Genomic DNA, 20452 nt, shown 5'->3' on the forward strand with positions numbered 1-20452 from the left:
CAATAAGGCACTTTCACTGCTGCAAGGTCTGATTTACTTGTCTAAGCCTATTAGGGGTTAGACCTGCTATACGATCGCACGCCTGGGGTCAGCTTACACAGGTTTCAGGTACAAACCATAGCCGGTGCCCTGCTTCCACTTAGGTTACTCTCTGGCTTCAGAAACCTTTCTTTCATTTTCTTCATCCTCATTGGCTTTTTAACTTGCTTATTTAATGCATTGTAATTGAGTTATATTTCCAAAATATTTCTCTTGCAAGTACATTTTAACCTAGTTTTACTCAAAGGTCTCAGGTGAGATGACCAAAGCAGGGGCAGGGTACAGAATGTGATTTAAATAACTGATGCAGACAGGAAGCAAAAGAGACCAGAGTTGTGGATTTTACCTTCTACTTTGTGATCTGTCACTTGCAAAGACATTTCTGAGAGACAGGTTACCAGATATCAGAGCAGTTCCATCATCTCCAGGGATTTTCCCATCTGATGGGAATCTTCACATTTAGGTGCTCCATACAGGAAGGCCAAACCACACGCTATGCCTTTTAACACAACAAAACTCGATACAGGACAAATGTCTATCTCAGGTACATGTACAGTTGACATTCTACTAGCTTTGAAGTCTCCCTAAAACAAGGAGAAGTCTTTTTTTTTGTCTATTTAACACAGAAATCCTGACATGCAGTATGGTCATATGCCCCACCTGAAATCTCATGAAACCCCACAGTCAACACAACGCAAACCTAGGGTTTCTCAATCATAATTTGGGGACCATCCCTCTTCTCCTGGTGAGGATGGTGGTAGGAAATATGACCAGCCATGACAGGCTGCAAGCACCACCTGATAGTAATATAGACCTTATCTAAGCTATGTATTTCCAAATACTGTGGCAAGGAGCAACTCTTGCTCATGGCAGGAAGACTGCAGTGATTGCTGCTGAACTTAAGTAAACAGTGATGATGTAGCAGCTGTTAACTTCTATGGAAAAAGAAAACAGCAAACAAGGACTTCTGCTTTTATAGGAGCCTTAGCATTTTGGCTCTGTAACCTGACCTTGTTTGCTCAGATGCTAAAGCAAAGCATCCTGGTACCACAATACTCCTCCTGAGGTGTTTTTCTGCATCTCCCTCTTATCCTGGACTCTTTCAGCAAGCCCAACCCAGACGTCAGTCCCTCCAGGCTCAGGATGATAACATCTACTCAGTTGGCCACTGTGTATCCCCCACCCCACTGAGCAGCAGTAGCAGCTGCAGCCAGTGGGGCCCCATTATATTGCCCCTTTTTGGTACCTCTTAATTCCTGCCAGGTCCCAGGTAACGTCTTTTAATTCCTGCCGGGTAACCAGATAACCATACTAGATAGAAAAGACAAGAGCATCTTTCCAAGCTCTCCTTCTTTGACCAATCTACTTCTGGAACTGTCTTTTGGCCTTGATGCCTTTTTGGACAGAGGTCTCTCTGCTTCACCACTGTCTGATCTGGTTCCTCACTCCATGGACTGTATTTAGCCCTGTAAGTGGTGTTCTCATTCATCCAATTCTTCCCCTCCTGGTTCCCAGCCCAGAAAAATACATGCAGCAGTGCATTAAGCAGAGGAGAGCAAACTCTAAGCATCCAGCATGGCTCCTCAACAAAAAGGAGCACTACCCTGCCCTACAGATGTTTCTACAGTTGTCAAGAGTTTCATATTATATGCTGAATCCTCTACTTGCCTTCAAAGCACAGGGCTCCACGCCACAGGCAGCCATGTGCCACATCAAAATGGACAGCACCATCTCAGCTCCAGTATAATCATGTTTGCTTTGGGTCAACTGGGCACATGCTCAAAGGGTGACACTGGCACAGCTGTGCCGTTAATGCAGGGTAACATGAATATAGTAGATGCCTGGAAACTGGCTGCTACTTCTGCAGCCCACGCTCTATGTACTGCCAAAAATTTCCGTATCCCCTTGATCCAAACTGGGAGATACAAAAACTGAACTAGGCAGATATACAGCGCTCAGTACGTCACACCACTAACGTTACCACTTACCGCTCCAGGCACGCTAGCAGTGAGGAGCAAGTTAGCCTGGGTCAGAGGAGACTTCTGTTCCTTGCAGGAGGTTCCCGGTACTGTCAGGAGACATTTTGCAGGCACAACTGTACTGTGTTACAGACATAGTTTGAAATCAAGCAAGTGATAGCAAGCCATATTTTTGTAGTGTAAGCACAACATAAATGTTTACGTAAAAAGAGATACAAAGATGACAGCAAAGCGGGAATAGCACCTTTCTTACTAAAGTGAACCAAGTTTTCAAGTGCTAAGCAGATGTGGGAAGACAATGAAAAAAATCTGTTAAAACCACTGGATACATTAAAAAAGTCATCTTTTTATGTAACTAGCTTTATCCTTAGACCTTCTATGTAAGTTTTAAAGAGTGGGATGTATTCAATACAATAGCTGCTGTCTGTTTCTAGACAACTATTCCTTCCGCTTCTAAATTAATAACCACAAATCTATGCCATGCAAAAATACAGGATGATTCTTTGGGCTGTTAACATTTTTCAGCAGGGGATTTCAGTGCCTTCTCTTCCTCTATCAGCAGCTGCCACTGTTTTGTTAGTGGTAAGAACAGCCGCCACCAGCTCCCAGCTCTCTGCGTCAGATCTCATGCGAATGGCAGCATTTGGCCCCCTGGGAAGCAATCACTGCCTGCACCACCACTGTGCCTTCCCTCTGGGAAACAGGTGGTGGGACAGAACAGGAGCAGGCAACACGCTGCCAGCTGGACCACGATGAGGACGCTTAAAAAAAAATTCCCTCTCTCTCATTTTCCTTCTTACTCTGCCCTTGGACTTACACCTTCTATTCTTTGTCACTTTTAAAAACTCTTAAATAGCGATTTTTTTGGGGAAAGGAGGCTTTGTGACATACACTTTGCTTCTTTCTGCCATGGTAGGCAGCATTCTAAAATAAAGGAAAGAGATACGGGGGGTAGGTACTGTTAGAGATCATCACCTCTCTTCTCAGTATGCAGGTGCTACGCAATGTCTTGGGTGAATACTTTCAATAGGAGAGACCGAGACATAGCATTCAGTACAGTCAATGCATAACATAGTACCTTAGGCAAGTACTTACTTCAAAGCATTTTTTTGTCTAAAAACATATACTTTATATGTCTCCTCTGCCCTTCATGGGTGATGACTGGGCTCCCATATAGTTTAAAAATGAGATGAAAGGACTCAAAATAATAGGAAAGAGGAAGGGGAAAACCGGCATGAGTTAGCAGTTGCTCGCACAAGAGATGGACACATCAGTACATGCATGGATTAGCGAAACTAATTCCTTTTAGATTTTCAAGCATGTTTACAGGCCGACCAACCAGCTCTTGGTACTTCTGCATAATGGAAATGTAAGGCTTCTTTTGATTTTGGACTAGGAAGTAAGTAAACTTGCATCAGTAATACTCTGAGATTTAAGCAGTGATACTGAACTATAGTTAGTATATTATCTATGACCTGAATAGCTGCATGAGGTTTTTGTTTCCTGGATGTATCTAATTCTTGCTGCAGATGCTAACGAAGACTTTCTCCCTGTGACCATTGAGATGGGATTAAAAAGTAAAAGGCACATAAGAATTACGTGTAGCTTGCTACCCTATGATTCTCCTTCCCTCTCCTTTTTCCTCCTCCCCTTAAACAAACGGTGGCCCAAGAGGTGAGTAACACCCCCCAAGTCGCTGGTTCACCACAGCAAACACAAAGGACAGGCATGCAGATACATAGAAGCATGGGGGGAGCGTGTAGGAACTGAAGGAACATGGGCTTCCTGCATGACCGAAGGTCAATCACGTGCTGAGCCATTTGTAAGGCATGTGAGTCACGTAGGTTTCTTTAAAAATAGCAGGGGTTTCTTTCAGAGCCAAATGTGAATAAGATATTTGGAAAAAAATTGCACAATAATAACAGCTAACAGAGGTATTAGAGGAACTTTCTTCCATCTTCCACAAAACCCCTAGTAAAGCTTTTCCCAAGTCACAGCATCCAAGGCACTGTGCATCAGAGCATTCAACTCCAGAACATGCTTGAATTTCATCTCTTCCTCTCTCTCTCTTGGTATCAGTGATGAGATTTGGGCATGGGTTCTAGTCAGGCAGAACTTGGAAAACGAGGACATTTTGCTGGAGTTAGAAAGGTGCAAACAGGCAAATACTAAGAGATAATAGCAACAGATTGGATGTATCTATGTCCCAGTGGCTACCCACAACTCGTTTGCAGAAGTCACCTTTGAGGTCTGTACTGAAATTTTCAAAAGAATTTCTGAGCATGCAAAAAGAGTGTGACTTCAAAAGCCAACACCAGCTTCAGTAAATACAGCGGCTAGATAGCCCCCACGAACTTACAGAATAGTCCAGTTTGCTTCCCATTTAGTGAGAAAGTATCTCCACCTCACCAAACTAGACTAGGCAAAGAGAATCAAGATCATCTAACACTGTGAAGGGGGACAGAGTTATTTTTCCAACACACCAAGGTGCACTGAAGGGACATACCGAGTTTAATTGCAGAGGTAGGCACCAAGCTTATCTAACTGGCACAGTCGCAAGTCAATAATGGTCATTTTTGCATTCAGTTAAATTCTGAGTAGTTTAATCAGAAAAGTAATCTGGAAAGAGTGACAAATCTCTTCACTCATTAAGAGCAAGCAGTCCTTAAAAAGGCAAATCAAAGTGGGCTGCTGTGAGCTCAGATCAGCATATGCTCTTTCATTAGCAGCATTGATATTTACCAGCAGAGACGATTTTCATGCCCCGAGTTTGTGCCATGCTCCGAGTCCCTCTGACAATCAAAAGGAAATAAAAATATTATCAACAATCGTTACCTGCGTGTCCTAGCCACTGCTTGAGGCTCACAGCGAGTCCCTACAGACGTTCCCATGGGTGCATTACACATGTCTAATGCACGGAGCTGCTTCATACAGAAAACCCTTGTCATTATATTCTCCAGTTTCAAAATCACATTTTTCTTGACAAAGTTTACAGTCAATGAACAATAATTTGCTTTACTTTTCTTATGTGTAGACGTGTTTGTATTACTGTTTCTACTCTGATAAAGGCTTCCGCAATGCACAGGCCTGCAACTGATCTCTCAGAGTCCATGTTTGTCCTTGATGCCCACAAGACTAGAGTTAATTTAATTGAGGAGCATGCGATTGGGCTGCCAAGTCCCATGAACACAATTGCTGGTTTTTTTTCCCCACATTTTGAAATCTCTGAAATAGAAACTTTAATTTCTTTATCCAGCGGCTGTTTTGTGAAAAATCATCAACATCACATGCATCTTTCATTTTGTGAGGAACAAAGTGAAGATCAGGAAGATTCCGCATGACCACAGGTCTGCCTGTAAAGAGTTCACTGGTGGTTTCAGGCATTCTTGAGGAAGTTTATTATGAATCACTAAGCAAATGTTGTTAATGCTCACTCAGAGCGAAATGTTTCTCATAATATTTACACCCATTCAACATCCTCATCACTCCCCAGGCTGTTTATCATACCATACGCTCAACTCTGCAGGCCTGTTTGTTCTGGGTAGATACAAAGCAAGTTTTCCTTGGTGTTACAGCACAATAAACTGAATAAATATAGTGAAGTTACAAGAGCCTGAACTCCCCCTGCGTAATAAAACAAAAATCAGTGACATTCAGGTGCACCAAGGAACTGTCCTAGGGCACTATCACTTGAGAAATAAAGGGATAACCATTGGTTTTGCTTGGTGGGTAGAATCAAAACCAAAGGAACCATTTCAGCGAGGAAGCATGTATCTCAGAAATTATTTGCACTGCCATTAGAAGACTAGATTGGCTCCTCAGGTATATTGCTTTTTCATGTGGCTGTATTTTGGCTTAGCCATTCATCCCTGCTACCAGGGGTAAGCCTACTTACAGAAAGAAGAGTCTATGCAGAAGCTGGGTCAAGGGTCTTCTCCCTCCGAAGCACAGCTGAGTATCGCTGGTGGCATTATATACGTACTTTAAGATGACATATCCAAAGACAGCCAATATCCCGATCCTGTTCCATTTAGGATATCAAACAATCAAAATGCTCAGTTACATACTTCATGAAGCCCTAGCTGAGATCTATGCAGCTGGAATTACTGTTTTTAAATTAACTTTATGGATAATAATTTATGCTTTCCAGAAAGCTTCCACAGAACCGCAACCTATTTATTGCTAAAAGATCAAAAAACATAGGATGATTCATGAAAATAGCTGTTACTGTTACCCAAGACAGTCATGACCCAAGTGCCTGCTTGCAACTGTACAGTTCCAGACACAGCGTGCCTACACATCTTGGAACAAAAACTCTCTGCAGAAACAGCACTTTTCACTCATGTTGCAATCCACCATTTGCACTAATGTCATAAGCTAACCTAAAAGCTGCAAAATATGATGCAAGTGCACTGTTAAATCTTTGTATAGTCTTCATGGGCAAATTGTGTTCACTTTTCTACATGTTTGCTTAAGAACTTAAATTGAATACAACTAAAAAGTCCTCTTTGTGATATGGACCAAAGCTGATTTTAGTGGGAAAACATACCTTTCCTGCCCTACACAGGGGACCTGAAAAATGGTTCGGCATCTGTTTAAAAGGATTTTCAAATGAAAATTCCCATTCAGAGGTTTCTGGTTTATGGTCACTGATTTCAAGTTAATAAGCAGAAGGGTATTTGAATAAAACATAATACAGTGCTTTGTAAAGTAAAGCTGCTAATCTGATTCAGATAGTTTCATTTCCAGCTCCAGGACTCTCCATTTCCAGTCAGTAGCCTTGTTGAAGGCTATGTGTCCCTAAGTTCCTTGAGGTATTTTTGCTGTCAGAAATTTATGTTAATAGCACTGATGCAAAGAGCCCGCTAACACTCCAATAACGGAAAGTACACATGAAATAAAGCAGATTTAAAAACCATCAAGACAATGCATTTTTCTCGTTTATTCAAATATTCTGCAGGAAGTAAACACTGAAAGATTTAGAAAAACTTCACACTGCAGTATGTACAGTTTTGTGACATCACATGAGGAAATTAATTTCTAATTAAAAAATGAGACCAGTGAGATAAATTACTGAAGACGCATCACAATAAAACTGGTTGTGGTAAAACCCCGAATTCTTATGTATGGCAATGAAAATCAATATTCGTTTGTTTTACAGGGATGGAATAGTCCTGGTACAATATTTCAATTATGCAAAATGGAGTCCTGAACTTACACGACTGATTATAGATGTATGAGTACTTCATGTTTTAAAAGTAGCTTTGCGTTTGTTTTTTTTTCCCCCAGACCCTTTTGATTTGAAGCACATTCTTTCACAAAGCTAAAATACCACAGCAGAAGTCATGTCCAGAAGTGGAATACTGTTGTGTTTTGAACTGACCTGACTTAAGACATTTTTTTTTGCCAACGCACAGATGCACAGGGTCCCCCATGCACTTTTCATGCAGCAGGTAATCACAACTTTAAATAAAAGTACTTTTCTATACATTCTTCCAGACTTGCAACTGTATACATACATGCAAAAGTTTTTAAGCCTATGTGATCATATTTACACTTATACATGGAATATACATAACAAAAAAGATTAAAAGGTCTTTTTTTCCTTTGCATTAGAACAATACAAAATATGTATTTTTCATTAAGGAAACCACTATTTACATCACCTTTTAAAAACCAATTTCAACATATTATAGGTGTAATAAGTCAATATATTTACATTATATATAAATATATATAATATATACTTACCAGTTTACTCCTCTGTAAGATGTGGCAGAGAACAAACTGGTAATATCATGTCACTGACGTCAATGAGAGCTGTAATACTTTCACCAACATTTAACAGGGAAAATTTAAACCATTCATTTCTTTCTTTTAAAAACATTTGTAAATTAAAAATTTAAAAACATTACTAAGAGTAAATGGCTAAGAAAAGTGAAAGTTATGGCTGAATTCCCTTTTGATCTGATAATGTTTCTAAACTTCTCAAACTGAGCCACCCGGTTATGTGGTATCAGTAGAGAAGCCCTCCAGCAAAACACCTCTGATTCTGTGGTCATGCGTTACCCCCCATCATTTCCTCAAACTTTGGCAGAGGAGACACTAGAAATCTGGTTATCTTAGTCCCATACAGTTTCCTCTGGAAAGAAAAGGCATATCTGCATGGCAATTACAGGTCAATCCCCAAATCTAGCTAGCTTGAGCACTACCCCACCGCAGCTGGTGAAGTGGCATGAGCCTGTAGATGCCCCCTCGAGCAAGGCACCGGGCACTCAGCAACCTGACTGCTGCTGCTGCAACTGCTCCGAGTTAAGCGAGGTTAAAGTTAATTCAGGTGTAAGACCCAAGGGGCTGCAACTGAAGTGTGGTATAGACACATCCCTAACTTAATTCACTGCTCCATGGGGTGGAGGCAGCTTTCTCCCAGCAGTCTCACCCAGCTACATCTGGGATGTGATCTCCTCCCCTCCCTCCCTGCTCCTTTGATGGTGAGATCACACAACAGCACCCATCAATCCTGCACCTCTTTGCCTACACAGCTGCTGCTGTCAACATCTGACAAGGCCCTGTTTTCCCTCAAGTCTATAGTCTAAAGGCCTAGCTGAAACCTCAGCCTCCTGAGTTTGCAGAGCTATCTTTGAAGCTTCCACTCCCACAGACTGAGGAAGCATATTGGGGACACCCAAAATGCATATCCTAGTAGTGAACGTCTACTGAACGAAGGAGACGGGAGTTGCTGAGAATATCAAGCATTGCTCAGATGACCTTGGTTTATCATTCATCTATATGGACTGGTGGAGATCAAGGATCTTTGAGTTGCTTGGGAAAACACGGCCAGCCCTACCAGTCCTTCTGCCGGTGCGGCAAACCCAGCTCCTGCAACCCCTTCTCTGATGGAAAAGTCCCCAAGGAAAAAGATGGTACTCACACACGCTACAAGATAAAAAAATGATTAAAGAGCCTTTGGTCCTCAGGTTTAAAGGCTGTAAATGTGGATAGGGCAGATTTTAAAGAAGACCTCTCTTCCTTAGGGAGGGGTAACATCAGTGATACTGGAGAATTTCACATAGGAGACTGTTGCCCTCTTAAGCAGCTGAGACTGAAGAGCATTAAGTTGGTGAGCCCTACCCTCTCTCAAGGGCCTCATCGATATGTTACATGCTGCTTGAGATTGCAATGTCTACAAGAGGTAAGATTCTTCCATGAACAGCATGTCCTAAACTAAAATTCTCGTGTATTAAAGTTTACTGACGTCTGTGAGAATAGTAATACCCTTCCATTAACATCACCTAAAAAGAAAGCTAAATCATTAACTGGTCAAGCTGTTAACATTTTAACTTAAATGTTTTATAAAACTTTAAAAACTAAATGTTCAAAAGTATATATTATAACAATAGACTACCATAGAATAAATACATAGGTAAGCACACTCCTAGACTCCAATATTACTTTTTGTTAGGGTTAGACTCTCCTCCCTACTTTTCATCTCAACTTTGTTTTGATGACGTTTTTCCAGCCACATTGTTTCACATCCCTTCAAGCTGCATTTTTCTGTGGAGCCCTTCAAGTAAATTATAGCCCTGTATTTACTCCGGGGACCATCTATTATTCTATATTGTATATATTTCCTAGCTATATACATACATGTTGTTTCAAGAAAATAATCAATTAAGACTTTAAGAGACATTTAATGGATGGATCAAATACCATCTTTTTAATGTTTCTGCTGGGTTGACTCATATAAAAAGCATTCAGTTCCACTGTCAATCCAAAATATACTTTATCTTGTTAATGATTATTGTATGAGACATCTGAATTGTCACTGGGCCACTAATAAATGCAATATTGAAGACAAACAAAATTTTATTTTTATATTATACTTCAGACAATGACATTTAAAATGACATTAGATTTGTGTGAAGGTTTTAAAATATAAATCTTCTTTGTACAGCCCATTAATATATTACGCTTCACCCAAATAACATAAAAATATATCTTTAAATCGCTCTGTTATTTCTCATATAAACCAGGGGGAATGTTTTATGTCAGATACTGCCAAATATCTGTGTTCCCTAAAAGAAGGTAGCCCCCAGGGAGGTAAAAGAGAATAGTGGTGCTTTTTCCAGCTGGCAGACAGGAGAAGTCCCTTTCAGTAGGGACTGCACTGGAAAGAAGGGAAACTGATCCCAGGCAGCAGGCGGAGGACGAGAGGGGGACAACAGCTCGCTCTGTCTCAGCGAGCGAGCAGTCTGGGAAAAGAATCTCTTGAAACCAAACCAGAAAGGAAAAGAGCAAAATGCCCCATCACTCATCTCTGCTATGCAAACATGAGATGGACAGAAACAGCAGTTTTGTCATGTCATCGGCTCTCAGCGGTGAAAATGGCTGAAATTAAAAGAGTGTAGCTTTCATTATCTGTGCAAGCCAATTATTTAGCTGTTTGCGGATAGCACAGGGGATTAGCAGTGAAACTAGAAGCTCCAGAGAACATTTTTTTCAGGGGAGTAAAAAGTTCAGCAAAACTTATGGCTGCCAATAATGCATATAGTTTAGAGGAACTGGATTTTGTCCTCCTCCTCCCCCATGAGAAATAAGGGCTGCAAATGGAGTTAACACTGACAGCGTTAACAGGAAAGCAGAGCTGCGTGGCTCTTCCCCAGCCAGCAATTCTTTTAAGGTCTCTCGGCTTTGACGGCAATTTTCAGTTACTCCCATCTCAGGCTGATATTGCCAGATGTTACAAATCACAGCACAGGTGGGGATTGAGGAGAAGGGCAGAGGAGGATTTCTCAGACATGTCCCACTATCCATTACAGAACATGACAAAACCACAATTTTATCCTCAGCGCAACCTGGAAAATTATTCTAAAACCAGGTTTTCTGCAGTGAAAGGGTAGTGCATTAAACCATGCATCAGCTGTTCAGAGAGTAATAAATATTGGCAGAATATGGATTCTTTTCCCTGGTTGCAGGAAGAGGCCAACACATTTTTCATTAAAATCCTATTCTGTCTTTGAGTGGAAGTCTGATGGGCTGCTTTAGCACGGCTGGTACTCTTCTGCAGGGGAAGCAGGATGGCGCTGAACAGGCAGTTCCGCTCATACGCTTCACAAACCTTCCACCATTTTCCTCACCAAATACATGTACTAAGCTTTCTTAATCGCACATCTCCAAGAGGCAGTTTGGCTTTGCCCTTTTAAGCGGGGAAGTGACAGGAATCAGGAATGCGCTGACAAAGACACTCATGCAGTACTTGCATGGCCTATGAAAATCTGCCTTCTGTCTAAAAAACTAGAAAAAAAGCTTAATTGTAACTAGTAACTCATAACTATGGCTAAGGATTCTGAGGAAGGCATTTGTCAAGAGCAGGGCAAGGAAGAAAAATAGATTTTACACCACTATTCTGGCAGGACCACAAACAAGATTTAAAAATAACAATAAAAATTTTGGAAGCACTAAAAAATACATTTCAGTGCATTTCAATTATTAACACTGACACAAGTTTTCCAATAGGACAAGCTAATACCTTGGACGGACTGCTCCATTTCTTAAAAATTATTCTTAAAATTTCAGAAAACATATTAAACATTCAAAAAAAAAAAAGTACGCTGTCTCTATGCTCAGGCTTCCAAAAAATAAGGGTTATTTTACAGGGAGGGAGGAAACGCAGCATTACCACCACCTAGGCTGTACGCTTACACTTTATGTTATACCAAAACCTTGCAGATCCAAATAAGACTCTGATCAAAGAGTACTCATAACTTAATCTGATGCATACAGAAATGTCTTGTACACATTACAACCTTTCTAGTTTCCTTGTGACAATCTATTGTAAAGCAAATTTTATCTACATGTATTTTAAATAACATCACCAGAAAAATAAAAAGTTTATCAAATGAAAACATATTTCAATTAGACCATGCTTTTCTAAAATCATGCTCAATTTATACAGTCGTCAAGTTCGTACTCGTTTTTATTTTTTCTTTTTTTTTTTTTAAAACAAAGATTCAAAATCACTGATTGTAAACTCATTGAGGAGGCTGTAGTTTATTCTGGCTCTTTTTTGATTGTTAGCACTTTTTCCAGAAGTCCATGCACTTCTCCATTCACACCATGTTGATGAGAAGTCTTATTCCCCATATAGCTGTTGTAAGGGCTTCTTAAATTACTAAAAGGAGTTTTAAGCTCTGCCTCGGATGTCAACTCCTCTTTGATTGTAACATGAGTTGAACTATCAGTAAATGAAGGTTCATTCCAGATTTCTTTGTCATGTGCTTCTTGGCTACTAACAGAGTTGCCGCCTTTCTGTAACATGTAGTACAATATTGGATTGGTTTTGGTCAGTCTTGGAGAGTCTTTTTCATAATCATTCTTGTCCATACCTGTGATCACCCATCTGATGGGCCCTTTCTCACTGGGCATGGGACACACGTTAAACTGGTCGGACTCGAGTCTAGATACTGTACTCCCCAAATGTTCAGGGAAGGGGGAACCGGCAGGACTTTTTACTGCTACAGGATACTGAAATGTTCTGTGATCTACACAATTGTTCTGTTGCACAGGGCTTGCCATTAACGCACTTACTGAAGAAATGCTGAATTCAGGTTTATTAATTGTTGCACTGGTTTTGTTTCCTTTTTTCTTGCCCTCCGTTAGTACGTTATTCCTATGTTGTGACAGATCTCTCTCACAGTTTTCTGAGAGAAGCAGCTGTTTCAACACATTAAAGCCTTTACTATCTCTAGACCAACTCCTGTTTTCACTTTCATTATTTGAACCATGACTTACACCATATTTAAATTCAGCATCACTTCTGCTGAATTTCAGTTCTTGCTGGCTAAGCAAAGGCCCATACAGTGCCTCTGTAGGAGAAGGGTGATTGTTTGCAGCATCAGACACACTACTTTTCATCTTTTTTAATGGACTTTCCAAAGGCCCAGCATGAAGCTTTCTCTTCTTCGGTACTGTGCAAAGACTCTTTGATTCAAGGTGTGTCAGCTCATTGTTTCGGTGACTTCTGTCCAGCTCATCTGCAGGGTAACCGTCTTGATTCTGTCTCAGCAACCTACTTAGCAAGCCATTTTTGGAAAAAGAGAAATCTTGAGGCGAAAGAGGCTCAGATTTCAACTCCTCAGATGCTGGAGAAGCAGCTGTGTTTCTCTGCAGTGAATGAACAAATCCCTGAAATTTGTTACCCTTGCACACTCTTACTTGTTGTGCATTTGAATTATAAGGAACATCTGATTCTTCAGATGGTTCAGTTTTTATTTTCACTGTCAATATTTGCTCATTCAAAGCCTTATCTGTCTGTTCTTGAGAACTTTCATCTCTTAAAAGCATCCTCTCTTTCTTTTCACTTTTACCTTTATTGGGAGTTCCCAGAAGCAGCTGAAGGACAGTGCGCCTTTCAAGGAGATTTTCTATTTCCGAACCTGGAAGTCCTTGTTCAGTGGGTGCAGGCTGACAACTGAATATTTTGTTATTTTCTTCATGCACACTCAATTTATTTGTAAGCACAGGACTGTTCAATCTATCAATCAAGCCTACAGGTTTATCTGTGTTCCCTGCTAGCAGCTGTTTGCTAGCTCTTTGTTCTTCACCAGACATGGAAGTCTGCATGCCGCACTGAGCAAGGTTCTGCAACAGTTTGCTGGCACTGAAAGCTGAAGAGTTCTGGGGACTATCGTTCCTGCTCAGCTTGGCTCCTTGAATTTCTTTGCTTTTAGAAAGGTCTATCAAATGTTTAGATGCAGGATTCACCAGCCTGTCAGGCTGGATGCTGCAGGCATATGGTGGCGAGCTACGCTTGATGGCTAACGATTGGTGCGACAGATTTATAGGAGAGTCTGCTTTTGTAGAAGCCAGCAAAGGCGGAGTGCTTAACGGAGTAATTCGATTTGCACTGGGACTATCAGTTACAGGAGTCCTTTTACCAGTCTGTACAGTGAATTTTGCCACATCAGCTGCACTGTGTGGTCCCTGAGGGTCATTGCTCTTGTCTAACTTTTCTTCACTCTTATGCCCAAGTAACAGCTGAAGCAGTGTTACTTTCTGATGAGGATTCAGCTTAGAAGCTTTTGGAGTGTCTTTGTCTTCCTTGTTCTCTGGATAGGAAACTTTTGGATCCCAGTTATGAAGCAAAGACTGAGTCAGGTTATCCAGCGATGCAGGTGGACCTGCATCTGGTTTATCTGTCCTCTGTTTAAAGGATAGATCTATAGGAAGACAGTTAGAATGGGAGCTTTCATCATCACTGCTGTCATCTTCCGTAAAACTAGGATTGTTGTCTGAATACTCATCTACAGTTGTTGGTGTGCTGCTGTCTTCAAAAATGCTGCCTCTCTCACTCTGTTCATGCCCTTTTACATGTTTGGTGGTATTCTGGCTTTTCAGCAGATGCAAGAGTAAACTGTTGCTGGGAGAGGTTTTCAGGTTACTCCTTTCCAAAGTACTTTTGTATCCAACGCTTTTGGGAGGTGAATGCATGATTCCCACCGAACTCTGAAATGGTGCCATATTGCTTTTGCTAGATACTGGTTTGGTTGATGATCCTGTTTGACCATTGAGATGGCTTGTCATTCCTTTTGCTACACCGAATTGGCCAGTATCTTTCTGAGCGCTTTCTTGCAATCTGGCCATAGCTGCAAGTCTCTCACTTGCTATTTGATTTGCATTTTGTGCTTTTAAAGCATGTTCCCTGGAGTACTGCTGCAAGTGAGCTTCACTTGAAAGGAGTAAAGCTAGCTGGCTGCATGCTACGCTGGGCTTCGGTGAAGCAGCAGGACTAGATCGTTTCTCTACCATGCTTGCAACAGCTTGTAATCTTGCAGCACATGACAGTGGCTCATTTATCACCTTAGGTCCGCTCTGCACAGCATGAGGAGATTCTATAAACCTCTCTTTGGGCAAGTTCTTTGTTATATCAGGCAGGCTGTTGTCCAGCTTCTGATCTTTTGCTTTGCTCTTCTTCAGTAGAGTCTTCAGGTGACTGGATGCAACGCCATAGCACCTTAAATCTTTCTCCACTTGTAAAGAATCATGGCTAAGGGAATACCCTTGCTCCTTAAGGCTCTGCCTAATCTGCTGTGACAGAGCAACACTCTGCAGCCTAGAGCTGAATGACTGAAGCAAAGAGGCAAGTAATGTGCTATCCTGTTTGCCTTTAGGCACATTTTCAACCACGCCAGCTAATAAAGCTTCCTTTTTTCCATCTAAATCCACAATGGAATCAGACAACCGCCTTCTCTTTGCTGCATTCCAGTCTTCAGAAGACTGCAACAGTCTTGCTTTTTTGAGGTGCAGCATGCCAGATCCCTGATATGTATTTGTGTTAAGAACTGGACCATTACTTTGACAGCTGGGAAATATATTTCCAGAAATCTTAAAGTTTTGATCCTCTCCACTACGCCCAGTAGACTTTTTGTCAACTGCAGTACCTGAGCCTCCTGCTGCTTGATGCATTAGTAATCCCTCTAGGTAAGTTAGAACAACAGAATCTTGGTGCATCTCAGAGCCAAGCTCTTCTCCATGAGTCATGTTCAATAAAAGTTTCCAAAAGGGCTCTGGTTCTGTTCACTTCAAAGACTAGTTTTGCTGTAGCTGAATTGAGATGCAGAGTTAAGAAATAATAGGTAGATGTCTATAAAGCTTTCTCACAGACTTTCAGAAACAATAAAAAATGTCATATTCCAAGCAGGCTTCTTCCAGTGTATATTGTTTGATGAGCCAGGTTTCCAATCATATTAATCTGCCGATATCTAGAATATTTATGAAAGATGTCTAGAAGCACTCAAAACACGGTTCCACAGTAATAAAGTTCCATTAAGTATTTGCCGCCTTGTTTCTCCAGGAAGCCAGCTTGTTTTTCATCTTTTTCCATCTCCACCAAGCACATAAAATTCCTAAGTGAAAAAAACAAAACAAAAACAAAACAAAACAAAAAAACAAGTGGTCAAGAAAGAAAATATTTAGTATAAGATCCAATTGCATAAGACTTTTTTTTTTTTTAAACTTATTGTCTTAGACAGAGATTCAGGGTATTTAAGCAAGTACCACATTCCAGAAGAAATTAAAGTCAAGTAACGGACAAAGTACATAGTAACTAATTTAAAGAACTTTGTGAAAACAATTCTGAGATTAAGCTTAACTATCATAAGCATAGCTACTACAAGCGTTCATTGAATTTCTCTATCCTAGAGCTCAAAACAAGCAACAGCAACCATGAAAGGAAAATCTTAAAGCACTCTAAATATAGTTTTTAAAAGATTACATTTGATTTTACTTCACAGTTGCATCAACCTTTCTTATTATTATATAAATTATATATATTTCTTACTATATAAATACACAGGACATGCAGACTATCACTCTAAAAGAGAATTAATGGGAAAAGGCATGCCTAACGTCAATGTTTAGGTTCATGCTGAATCCGTTTTCAAGTAACAGAATAGGTAGCATCATAAATGAGTACATTTTGGTTTGGCAGGTAGATGATACCACTAAAAGTAGAAACCAAGTTGCCACTGCTGCCCGGGACTATCTAGTAATGCAAAATCTAGTACGATAGCACAACAGGGAGCAAATCTGTTGTTCTTACTACTCCCAACTACCACAAGTCATTAGAAGAGTCATGTGATAGAAGTGGTGAAAAGGGTGCTTATGTTCCTAATATAAATCCTGATGTAAAAATCCTCCCTTCGCCAGAAGATTTTTACCTTTACATTCTTTTTATTATTAAACATGTAACGGCAAAAAAAACATGTCTTCCTTGAAGTCTTGTTATTTCCACAGAGTGTAGAATATCTCTACTCAGTGCTTCCTTGGATGAGGCAGTGGGCTATAAAAAGCTGTTTTAAAAAGCACAACAATGGTGCTTATGCTAGATGTGTGTCTTCTGTTTTAGTTATGTTACTGGTCAATGACAGCACGAACAGTTCAGACAGTCAACACGGTTCAATATTGAGATCATTACACCACACATGCCTACTCCTTCACTTGTTCAGTTCTAAACTGGCATAAATATTCAACATGAGCAAAGCTAAGTGCCTTTCCACATACCTAACTCTGCAATTTGCTTTCACAGACTAAAAGCCAATTGGAAACTTGTGTTTACAAGTTTAAAAAGGATGTACACAGATGAAATCCTTGCCTCCTTAAAGTGAATGAATATTTTATGATTGATTTCCCAGAGGCTATTTTTTAATTCAAAAGCTACAGGCAACTAGAAGTCAGAAAAATATCAGATCTGAAAAAAGTAAAGAATCAGAAGAACAACTGAGTAGCTGTACTGTTAACAGCCCATACATCCCCCGTGCAAATACTCCCTTTACTAGATTTTAAGTCATTTAGAGAAACTCTAAAACTGAGCTATCTCAAAAAAAAAAAAAAGGCAAACCAACAACAACCAAACAAGCCAGCAATGCATTGCAGTGTAAATGTGTATATCCATATGTCTAAATATCAAAACGAAAGTTGGTAGCTATTGCTGGGGTCTCAGCGCTTCTCAGAAATACACGTCTACATTAACCAGCATTTATGTAGTTACCTGTAGAAGAGACAATGTTTGTTCAAATATGTAACTACAACTTAAATGTTGATTCATCTAATTAAAAATTTCTGATCATCTTACTGTTCCCTCAAAAACCTGTGCACCTCTGGGTGGGCTTTTGCAGAGTTTCAACCCAAAATAGACTAAAATGAGAAATAACAAATCCTTGAAAAATCAAGGTTTCCAATGAACACATCAAATATCCAGCAACTGCAACATCAATACGGCTATACTTATTTCCTCAAATATTTGGGAATGCACTTTATCTGGAAAAATAGTTTTCCAGCTTCCAGAAATAACCTGTTTATCTGCAGCCACATTTTCATATTTCAAAAGGGAACTAAGCTGACAGCATGCTGTTCTTAAAAAAATGAGTGAGTAGCACTTGATACCCTGTGTTTTGTGTTTAAGAGAATAAAATTGAGATTTTTTTCAAGATTTCTTAGTATCTGATAAAAGCAAGCCTTACAGGTCACCTTTAAGATAAAGTCCCAAACAAATGCACCATTAAGTCAATATTCAGTAAAACTTTACTCATTACAGCTCTGGGTAATTAAGACAATGCATTTATGCAAATCCCTGGGGTACTCAAAAAGCCTGTTGCAGGAGACAACACTTGTAGCCAGTACAGTTTACTGTACTGTAAGAACTACTGTAAGAAGTGTTTTGCCACTTTTTTTTTTAAATTACTCAGTGCTAATGAAATATTGATAACTTTACAGAAATTGGGTTGATGAAAAGGAGCCTTCATTAAAGAGGACAGAATCTGAAAAGCACTGAACACATAAGGAATGGGACATCCGTGATCCTTCTGAAGAGCCCGCTCTGATCTAGTGCTGCAACAGGTATTACAGCGTTATAAAACCTTACATGACCTAACGTACAATACACAAATGTGATGAAGTCATCTGTCAAGAGCTGAAATTACATTTTAAAAAAAAGTCTCTAAACCTACACCTTATTTGTAATGGAAAACTAGGTAGTAAATTTCAGGCTTTGAAGGCAATCTCTAACAAAGCATTTCCAGCGAGTTCTGAAGCTTGTACGCGTTTCTTCCACTATCTGAAGCGTGGTCATGTGGAAACTGAACCAGCTTCGGAAATTCATGTTTAGCTGGACACTAAGGCAACCATTCAGCAAACTTTTAAAAACATATAGACCATATTGGAGAATTTCCCTGGACCTACTGAAATGTTAATAATTTTTCTCACTATTAAATATTATTTCAGAAGTTGCCAGAACAGAGGAAAGAAAAAAAAGAATGTAAAGAACTAATGCGGAAGGAAGAGAAAGGAGAAGCCCTACAGCAACACACCTCATATTTCCCAGTAAGAGCTGAAGTAACCTTATTGCAATGAGCCTCTAACATTAACCTGTAATATCTATGAATCTCTAGGCTTAAAAATTATACTTAAGCTATTGTGACACAAATCAATTGATAAATTAAAGTTGACGTGCTTTCTTGACCACGTAACTACTATATATGCACTGTTTTTTGTTGTTTCAACTATCTTCTCCCAGATCTCTGTATCCTAACAAATAAATAAAACACTTGTTTTGCAAAGACTATTTTCAGAACCTCCGTGAACACGCAGGGACCACAGCTCATTAAGCCCTGTTTACCTAGACAGAACTAAAGCAGCAGCAGGATTTGCAGCACAAACGCTGTAACCTGGGGAGATGGTCCCCAAGTGGAGCACACCATGGGAAATCAGTCCTACAGCCTTTTAAAATATGCCTAGGGAGAAACTGTGGGCAGAATAGGGAAGATAAGAGAATATAAAAATGTATACTGAACTGTGTATGTCGAGAATATTAATTCTACTTTTGCAGTTGTTGGAGTTATCTTTGCTTGCAAACTACAGATATACTTAGCCATCACAAAAATTTCAAAAGAACAATAAACTTTAAGATCCTTTGCTTACCATAAAGTATTACTGCTGCAAAAGATAATAAAATTTGAGAACACATCTTTAATAGGTTAAACCACAACATCTGAGCCAATGGCTTTTTACTCCTGAATATATATTTATTTTTAAAGAATTCTCTGAATTAACAAATGCCTCAACTGTAAAACCTAATTGGAGACTCTAAACATACAGCAGCCTCCTCGTTAACTCAATAGATATTCAGCTGCTGCCATTTAAGAAATTAAGAACAACTCACAGTTTAAACTAGCAAAATGACATCCATAAGACATTTTTCCAATATCCCAGACTAGTATTTCTAGTTAAATCCCTTTGCTAAATGGAACAGAGAGCCACAGTAAATTAACACTAGACTGATATTATTCAAGTAGGAGGGCTACACAATCTAATGGAGATAACTCATAAAACTTGATATTATCAAGGTGTCTTCTTCTGTAGTCTTAATTCAAGAATTTATGAAAAAAATCTTACAGAACCTATTAATGTATTCATTTAGGAAATTGGCAATGGCTAGCAGATCACTCACATGAACACTTATTAAAAGAGAGATTATCCAAACTCATTCACATTGTTAGAATGATTAACAGAGGTTGAGGTGTATACATATACACAGATAAAACATTTTTATTAACTGCATTTCAGAGTTCTTTAATGACTGTTAAATTCCTGTAGCAATTTTATGTTCCATTTTTAAGTTGAGATGAATCAAATGAATTCGTAGAGCTGAAATCAAACTGGTCTGTGAAATTAACATCTTTAGTTTTTTAATAAAGTCAGTGTTCTAACGGTTAGAAACTACTGGAAGAGCCAGAAAAAGTCTCTCACTAGCTCACTGCCTTCCCGTTCTCATATTCCCAAATGTAAAGGCTACAGCCCACCACATCAACCAATGGCTCAGACAGTCATTTTAATTATTACAGATTTGAGGAATGCAGTACAGTGATTACAGTGGCAGC

General features: G+C 39.7%; 1 protein-coding gene across 11 annotated transcripts in view; it reads right to left on the reverse strand.

The window, feature by feature from the left end:
• Positions 1–6945: 6945 nt before the first annotated feature.
• NRIP1 (nuclear receptor interacting protein 1) overlaps positions 6946–20452 on the reverse strand; it is an 80798-nt gene continuing 67291 nt past the window's right edge. For all 11 annotated transcript variants that reach the window (XM_068422335.1, XM_068422295.1, XM_068422302.1 and 8 more), the window contains one exon: positions 6946–15922. In XM_068422335.1, coding sequence (XP_068278436.1) covers positions 12069–15557 — 3489 coding nt within the window. In that variant the 5' untranslated portion in view covers positions 15558–15922 and the 3' untranslated portion in view covers positions 6946–12068. The remainder of the gene's footprint in view (positions 15923–20452) is intronic.

This window comes from Nyctibius grandis, chromosome 2 (genome assembly GCF_013368605.1).
Source record: "Nyctibius grandis isolate bNycGra1 chromosome 2, bNycGra1.pri, whole genome shotgun sequence".
Classification (NCBI taxonomy): domain Eukaryota; kingdom Metazoa; phylum Chordata; class Aves; order Nyctibiiformes; family Nyctibiidae; genus Nyctibius; species Nyctibius grandis.